This window comes from Callospermophilus lateralis, chromosome 18 (genome assembly GCF_048772815.1).
Source record: "Callospermophilus lateralis isolate mCalLat2 chromosome 18, mCalLat2.hap1, whole genome shotgun sequence".
Taxonomy (NCBI): Eukaryota; Metazoa; Chordata; class Mammalia; order Rodentia; family Sciuridae; genus Callospermophilus; species Callospermophilus lateralis.
In genome coordinates, this window is record NC_135322.1 from 4,504,595 (window position 1) to 4,512,789 (window position 8,195).

Here is an 8,195-nt window from a genome sequence, read left to right on the forward strand (position 1 = left end):
CTGGGGAAGCTTTCAGTAAGATCATTTATGTCAGTTTATGAACACACATGAACACTGTTTCATAGAAGTTCCAAGGAAAGCACTCTAAGAGGAAAGGGAAGTCAACAAGCTGGTTAGCACCAGAACATTTCCTCCCTTCTCCCTGAGTGTTTGGAGGTATAGAAAACTGACCCCCCTACCAAGGTGGGGGATCTTGGTTCTGAGACTTCTTTAGCCTTCAGACTAGGTAGCAGAATACTGGCTACCTTCCATCCCTGATGGAAAATCTTGTCATTTTGGTAAAAGGGATTTATATGCTTTTTACAAAGGAATTGTTGGGGAACCTTTTGGGGAATTTCACTTTGGGGGTTCCATATAAGGCCATCTTGTCCTCCCATTGACTGCTAGTCTCTATTCATTTCTTGCTATGTCTGGGTTCGTGAGTCCATCCTCATGTTCAATGGGTTGCTGCAATAGCCTGCAGAATTTAGATGAGCTGTTCTGTTCACATTTCCTGTTTAATGCAGTACAGGGATACAGATTGAAGTCTTTGCTGATTCACAGTTGCATGGGAGAGAGACCAGCTGGGTTTCCATTGTCTTCTCCCAGTGCAGTTGTGAGGACAGTGTTTACTTCACCTAGCAGTGATTGTGGCAGCACACATGGAGTGTTCCCAACTAGGCGGCTCCCCTGAGCCTGAGTGGTCAGGATTTCATTGGCAGTTGGTTGCCCAGGCCAGCTGCACCTGTGTGACTAACCTTAGTTACTTAGTCCCCAGCCCTTCCAGAGAGCATGCTGATACCAAGGCCTTAACCGTGGATCACGGTGTTAGCACAGACTATCTAGAGTAGCCCAAGGTAAACCAGGACACTCTTGCCTGTCAGGACATCCCAGGGGCTTAGAGGTTACTTTCCAGGAGCTGGTCAAGGGCCAGACCTTTCTCTAAATGTGCAATGTTTGGATAGCCTTGACCTGCTGACTTTACTGCACACTTACTAAGTTGGTTCACTGGTTTGTTTCAAAGCTTGCTTCTTTACCCCACACTTCTAAGGGAATATAGAGAAAAGTAGCTCCGTGTCTGCCATTCAGGAGTATGTAATATAGGACAAGGATCTAGTAGAGCTTCTGTTTTAACAAGAACTAATTGTGGCCAGGTGCAGTGGCACATTCCTGCAGTTCCATTGCTTGGGAGGCTGAGGCAGGAGGATCACAAGTTTGAGGCCAGCCTTAGCAACTTAACAAGATCCTATCAAAGTAAAAAAGGGCTGGGGACGTAGCTCAGTGGTTAAGTGCTCAAGTGTTCAATCCCTGGTATCCAAAAAAAAAAAAAAAAAGAGAGAGAGAGAACTTCATTTATATGTCTTTTCTTATAAATGTGTTTGTATGCTTTATGGATATATATATATATATATATATATATATATATATATATATATATGCCATTTGGGACTCAAATGGGCAGAGAATAAAAGCAAGAGCAGTGATAAAAATAAGCTCCTACACATTAATCCTTTTGTGTGCTAGCAACTGTGGCCCCTCCTTTACTTTCAGTAGCTACAGGATGCACTTTTAATGTCAACAGTTTGATACCCAGAAAGGACCCCTTCCCAGAAGCCACAGCTAGCAGGTGGCAGAACCAGGTTTAAAATCATGCCTGCATTATTCTTGCTTTTGCTATAACATTGTAATCTCTGCTGTGCTTCTTGCAAGCTCTCTCAAAATGGCTCAACATGTCTTGAGGTGATAAGATTTAAAAAGCTGCATCACCTGCTAATAAATGCTGCTTGCCCTGTGTGCCTTTACTATAGGGCCAGGAGCTGGGAAGGCCCTTGTGAGATGTTGGTTGTGCAGAATTGGTGCTTTTATTCTCTTTTTATGGGTCCTGGGTTGAGTGCACAGAGCATTCTTTCAGAACCTCCTGTCCTCTCCACAGTGCCCAGAGGTGCGGCTGAACATCATCTCCAATCTGGACTGTGTGAATGAAGTGATTGGCATCCGACAGCTCTCTCAGTCCTTGCTCCCTGCCATTGTGGAGCTGGCTGAAGATGCCAAGTGGCGGGTACGGCTGGCCATCATCGAATACATGCCCCTTCTGGCTGGACAGCTGGTGAGTGAGGGGGCTCAGGTCTGGCAACACTGCCTGGGGTGGTAAACTGCCAGGGTCTGGTAAAGTGTGCAGGGCTGTGGTGGTGATGGCATGGAAACTTGCTGCAGGCCATAACAACTGCCTAGGAGTCAGAGGAACAGACCCAGGACGCAGGTCCTTAGATCATGTATAGAACTCAATAAGGGGTAAAGGGAAAGGGCACTTCAGGTGAGGCTGAGAAGTACCCAGTGTCTGAGATGCCTATAGTTTCCCTGGGGTCTCTGGCACCTCGCCCTGCCCACTCTCCCTTGAGCCCTGTCTCCTTTGCTCCTGCAGGGGGTGGAATTCTTTGATGAGAAACTCAACTCCTTGTGCATGGCCTGGCTCGTGGATCATGGTGAGTCCCTCCAGCAGGATGGCAGGAGGAGGTGAAAGCTCCGGGAGGGGTGGATGGAAGGGCTGGGCCATGCCCCGACACCACATGCTCACATGGATTCACTCGCTTGCTATTTAGAACCCTAGAGAACTACAGGCTGGGACGGGATGTAGCAGATCTCTGAGGGACTGCTTGAACCTGTTGAACATGAGCACCACTGAGCAGACTTGGGTTTGAATCCCACTCTCTTGGCCTGGAAGCGTAAACGAGTCATTGCCATTCTGTGAAACTTGAGACATCTCAGTCTCTCAGGGCAATTGTAAGAATTGCTCGTTGTTTTCATTAATAGTGGTAAAAAATAAAAGTCAGTGTTTATCTCTGCCAGGCACTGTTTAATCTATTTAGTGCTTAATGATTTGCTTGGGCAAAGGACATCTCAGGACCTTAATTTACCCTTCTGTATATTGAGGCCAACACCTCTTGGAGTGATGAGGAGATATTTGTGTGAAAAGAAGACACTAGATAGAGCATAGTGAACCCTTTTTTCTTTCTGGCAAAGTTGATTGGCTCGCATGTGGCCTGGTACCAGACATTGCTGAGTAAGCAGTAGTGTGTAGGGTGTTACACCTCTTGAGCACTTCACCTCCCTCTCACTCTGATATAGTCTATGCCATCCGTGAGGCGGCCACCAGCAACCTGAAGAAGCTGGTAGAGAAGTTTGGGAAGGAGTGGGCCCATGCCACTATCATCCCCAAAGTGTTGGCCATGTCTGGAGACCCCAACTACCTGCACCGCATGACTACACTCTTCTGCATCAACGTGAGCACCCCACCTACCCATCTGTGGAACAGAGTGCCTGGGAGAGGAGGGTGGAGGAGGGCCCCCAACCAAACAGCTGGCATGGAAATGGAAGAATTGACAGAAACCCACAGATCCAGGGACTGTAGGCTGGAGGCTCCCAAGCTTGGGGCTATTCATCTCTCAGGGCAGGGACTTGCTTAGTGGGAGACCTAGGGTTGGAGAGACCTGTTAAACATGAGCAGTACTCTCCAAAGTGTTTTGAGCACCCTCTTCTTTCCTACTTAGTATGTGAGCTTATTTAATTTTGACACAGGGGCTAAGCATACAGGCTCTAGACTCACACCTAGGCTTAAATTCTGCCACTCATAAGCTCTACACTTTGAGAAAATTACCTAACCACTCAATGCTTTAGTTTTCTCACTAGAAAGGCTTGCTGCTGGTAGTCACAGTCCCTAACTCCTCAGGTTGTGATGAGTTGTACATAAAGGGCTTAGAGCAGTTGGGGCACATGTAGGAAGTACACTTATCTATTCATTTTCATTATTTTGATTATCTTATGCACTGCTATATTTATGTGTAAATTGTACACATGGCTGGAAAGTCAAGAATGGGATTTAGAAATAAATATAACTAAGTGTTCTGATAATTTCTTTCATGCCACAGTTTAAAAACCACTGAATGAAGGAGAGATTTCAAGGGTTAAGAATTAAGGCCCATCCCCATAGGACAGACCAAGAACATGCCACAATGTTAGGGGATATGCCATAGTGGTAGGGAACCTGGAAGCTTCCAGAGGATAAACCACTCTTAGTATGGGTCTTCTGGACCCAGATGCTGCCCAGCATCCCTCTAGGGCCTGATGATCATTTTAGTGGCCTACACAGAGGAGAGGGAACATAGAATTTATCCTTAACTTCACATAATAATCCCTTTGTCACTCACTGGCCCCCAGGTGCTGTCTGAAGTATGTGGGCAGGATATCACTACCAAGCACATGTTGCCCACGGTCTTGCGTATGGCTGGGGACCCAGTTGCCAATGTCCGTTTCAACGTGGCCAAGTCCCTACAGAAGATAGGGCCCATCCTGGACAACAGGTGAGGCCTGGGTGCTCCCTCACACTAGCAGGGCATGTTAATCTTTGACCTTTGAAGATGGAGCCCAGGTTTGAAGTCTAGCCCTGCTTTTGGCTTGTTCTGTGGCCCTATCCTCTCTCTTCCCCTTTGCAGTGTGTTTTCTCAAGTGTAGAATGAGCATTTGTGTGACCTGTTTCACAGAATGGAAGGAAAGAGGAGAGGGTAGCACTCTATACCAGCAACCAATCATTAGAAAATGAAATTAACAAATATTTACATATAATATATATGCACACATACATATATAAATCTCTGTGTGTGCATATATATATATGTGTGTGTGTGTGTGTGTGTGTGTGTGTTCATGTACTTGATAATTAATAATAGTAGAATAAACATTAAATGAAAGATGTGAAGCACCTGGTAAAATCTATAAAACATTGTTCTAAGGAATTCAGGGAAACCTAAATAATATCCGTGCATGGAACAATTCTCCAAATACATCTTTAGATTTGGTACAAGCCCATTAAATTTCAGCAGATATTTTTCGTGGAACATTGACAGGATGATGCTGGAAATAACATGGAAATGCAGAGATCTGAATTAGCCAAAGCATTCTTAAGAATGAAGTTGGATGAAGTATTCTACCAGATACCAAGACTTAGGATGCCACTATAATCAAAACAGGTGTAGGTTCAAGGATGTTCATACAGCACAGAGAATAGGGTGGAGGCGGAAGAGCAGACGGAGCTGGTGTAGCAGCAGGTCTCAGTGCACTTGGGTGGGCAGTGCACATGGTTTCAAAAGTGGTGGCTCACTTGGATGTCCACATGTAAATCAAAGAACTTGTCTCAGTGTATAAGCAAATTAACTTGAAGTGACCGAGCAGAACAGAAAGACAAAGAAATAGATCTTTAGAAGAAAATGTAGGAGAATATATGTCTTCATGACTTGGCATAGGAAGAGATTGATAAAAGGTCTTCAGTAAATGAAGAATTATTTATCAAAAGTAACATTTCAAAGTGAAATGGAAAACCCCTGATTTAGAAGGAGGTATTTGCAGGATTCACCCAGAAAACTTGTGTACAAAATACTAAGGTGAGGGAAGCCCAAGAAAGACAAAGACAAAAAACTTGAACTTATAGTTCAAAAGGAGTGTCTCCAGATGGCCAGAAAGGATATGACAGGGCATCAGCATCATTCGCCATCAAGATAATCCTTGACATGGTGGTGTGTCCTTCCCAGACCAGCTAGTCCGTGGCTGGGTGTGGATCAGCAGGATGGCTCACTGACTGCCAGGGACTGTGGAAAGGGCCATGTGTTCTGAATGATGGTGGGCTGAAGTGAGGCTAGTTACACCTGAACCCTGTGTGCCACCCCTTGTTACCCTAGTCTGTGTCCCAGAGGAGACAGACGGATGCTGGTGGCAGCTTTGCACGTAGCGGCGGTAAGGTAGAAGCAACCCAAGTGCTTGTCCACCATAGAGTGGACTTATTGGGGCTTATTCATGGGGCTGAAAACTCACCCAACAGTGAGAAAGCAGACCCTTACAATGACATAGGTGACTCAGATATTTTGTTGAGAGAGTACCCAGACCCAGGAAGATGCACCATTTATATAAAGTTCAGAAATAAGCAAAACAAATCCTTGATTACATGGGAGGAAGGGGAGTTCGCTGTCAGCTGGGGGAAAACAAGTGGGATGTGTACACCTTATTTCTTACCTTTCATTTGTCTTAGAAATCTTTCTGCATTCCCCAAATTACTGATTTTCAATTTTGGGCATGTCCCTGGGCCCAAGTAGGTGCAAGTGGATTTCTCTGCTGAGCTCCTGCAGGGCCAAGAACTCCCCAGCTGAGCCTCTTGTCCCACGCCTTTTACTTATTCCCAGTTTGGACTGTGTCTTTTCCTGGTTCAAGCTCTCCATGGGTGAAATCAAGAGTGATGTAACACTGTGTTCACACACAATACACAGGGGCCTCGGTGAATATGTGTCTCATCAGTGAAAGGCACCCAGCTGCTCAGTTGAGCCTCATGGGTTCTCTGCCTCTTTGCTCTACGTTCCCTGGCAGCTCTCATGTTCCTTTTCTGGGCCCCTGAGATGTCTGTCCTTGTTTGTCACCTTCCAACCTTCAGAGTAATTGTATCCTGGGCCTCAGAGACTTCTTATTTGTGTATAGGTATTTCCTCGGCTCTGGAGGCTTCCCCACTTGGGTTTTGGGGTGTGTGTGTGTGTGTGTCTGTTTTTGACTCTTACTCAGGAACTCTCTGCCCATCTGTGGCCCCCAGATACGCCTGGCTTACCTCTTGTCTCCCTTCTCCCAGCACCCTGCAGAGTGAAGTCAAGCCCATCTTGGAGAAGCTGACCCAGGACCAGGATGTGGATGTCAAGTACTTTGCCCAGGAGGCTCTGACTGGTAAGGCCTTGAAAGCATAGAGCCCCAGTTCACAGTGGCCTGGGAAGAGGGAGATGTGGCAGTTGTGGGCAGAGGGAGAGCTGTGGTTCTGAGTCTTGCCTGTTCCTTTTTCCCAGTTCTCTCTCTCGCCTGATGCTGGAAGAAGAGCCCACACCGGCTTCTGGTGTCCACCCTCCAACTCCCCTAAGTACCTCCTTTGGGGAGACAGTAGAGGGCCACTGACTGTCACTCCCTGTGCATGGTCTGACCCCAGGCCCCTTCACCCAGCACGGTTCCTCCTCTCCCCAGCCTGGGATGACTTGTCACTGTCCACCTCCCAAGGGGCTGGGAGAGCACAAGGTAGGACAGGGCAGCAACCTGGGAGGAAGGGGCCACACCTGCCCACATTGGGGGAGAGATGTGAGCATCCCAGGTCACTGGCTCCTGCTGCTGTAATGGGGACCCCTTCCCATCTACTTGTCCACTTCCCTATTTCCCATCCCCCAGTGGATTTTTTGTGTCAGCTCTGCCATTTTTATTTTATTCCTTTTTCCTTCTTTTCACAGAGAAATAAAGGTCTAGAAATAGTCCTTTGGTCTGAGTTGTCGGCATGGAGGAGGGGGTGCCACCTCAGGGCCACAGACTATGCCCTTGTCTCTTGGGGGAACTAGTCCTAGAGCCATTACAGCAGGTGTCTCTAGAGTGAGAAGTGTTCCCCGAGGTCCACCAGCAGTACGTTGGCCTACGGGCAGCGGTCGGCCCCATGGTGTCTGCCCATAGAGTTCTATGCTGTGGTTGATTAGTATAGATGCTAGCAGTATATTTGTTGCTTAAGAGCATAGTCCTTGGTTTTGTGCTCTGTAAAGTGGGGGTTACAGTTGTGTCTAGGTTGTAAGGCCAGTCATGTGTGCCTAATGAGTTAGTTCCAGTGAATTAAGAAGCCCCGTGTTGCACATGATGTGCAGTCAAGACTATTTTTAGATTGCTGCACACCCTGTGCCCCAGGCCCTACATGCTAGGGTGTCTTGGGTTTGGGCCCTGTCTCTGAGCCTCAGAATAGTCAAAGCTAGAGCAGTAAGCAGTAAGGGGACTTTAGTGACAAGCATTTGTTCTCAATCTCTGCTCTTCTCCCCCTCTTAACATGGACGCACTTGAGTTTTAGCTGGGCACGTGACTGCCTGGGATCGAGACATTTCTCAGTGTCTGTTGAAGTTTGGCATGGAGTTGTGACTACGTTCTGGCTGGAAAGGTGTGAATAGAAATGGTATATGTGGCTTTTATGAATGATCCTTGGGGGTGAGGAGGGGAAGGTATGACCCCCACCTTCCCCTGCTTTTCCTGAACTCTGGGATGTAGATACGATGGCTGGAATGGAGATAGGCATCTTAGGCCAGAAGATTACCTATGGAATGTAGGCCTTGCAAGGCAGAAGAGCAAGACAAGAGCCTGGGCTCCTGATGCTGCAAACAGCCAGCTGGCTGATA

The 8,195-nt window shown here is 47.0% G+C and overlaps 1 protein-coding gene across 1 annotated transcript in view; it reads left to right on the forward strand.

Annotated features, from left to right (window-relative positions):
- Ppp2r1a (protein phosphatase 2 scaffold subunit Aalpha) overlaps nucleotides 1–7,301 on the forward strand; it is a 29,860-nt gene extending 22,559 nt beyond the window's left edge. The window contains exons 10-15 of the mRNA XM_076838618.1: nucleotides 1,913–2,086; nucleotides 2,402–2,462; nucleotides 3,106–3,260; nucleotides 4,195–4,337; nucleotides 6,641–6,732; nucleotides 6,849–7,301. Coding sequence (XP_076694733.1) covers nucleotides 1,913–2,086; nucleotides 2,402–2,462; nucleotides 3,106–3,260; nucleotides 4,195–4,337; nucleotides 6,641–6,732; nucleotides 6,849–6,865 — 642 coding nt within the window. The 3' untranslated portion in view covers nucleotides 6,866–7,301. The remainder of the gene's footprint in view (nucleotides 1–1,912; nucleotides 2,087–2,401; nucleotides 2,463–3,105; nucleotides 3,261–4,194; nucleotides 4,338–6,640; nucleotides 6,733–6,848) is intronic.
- The last annotated feature ends 894 nt before the right edge of the window (nucleotides 7,302–8,195 follow it).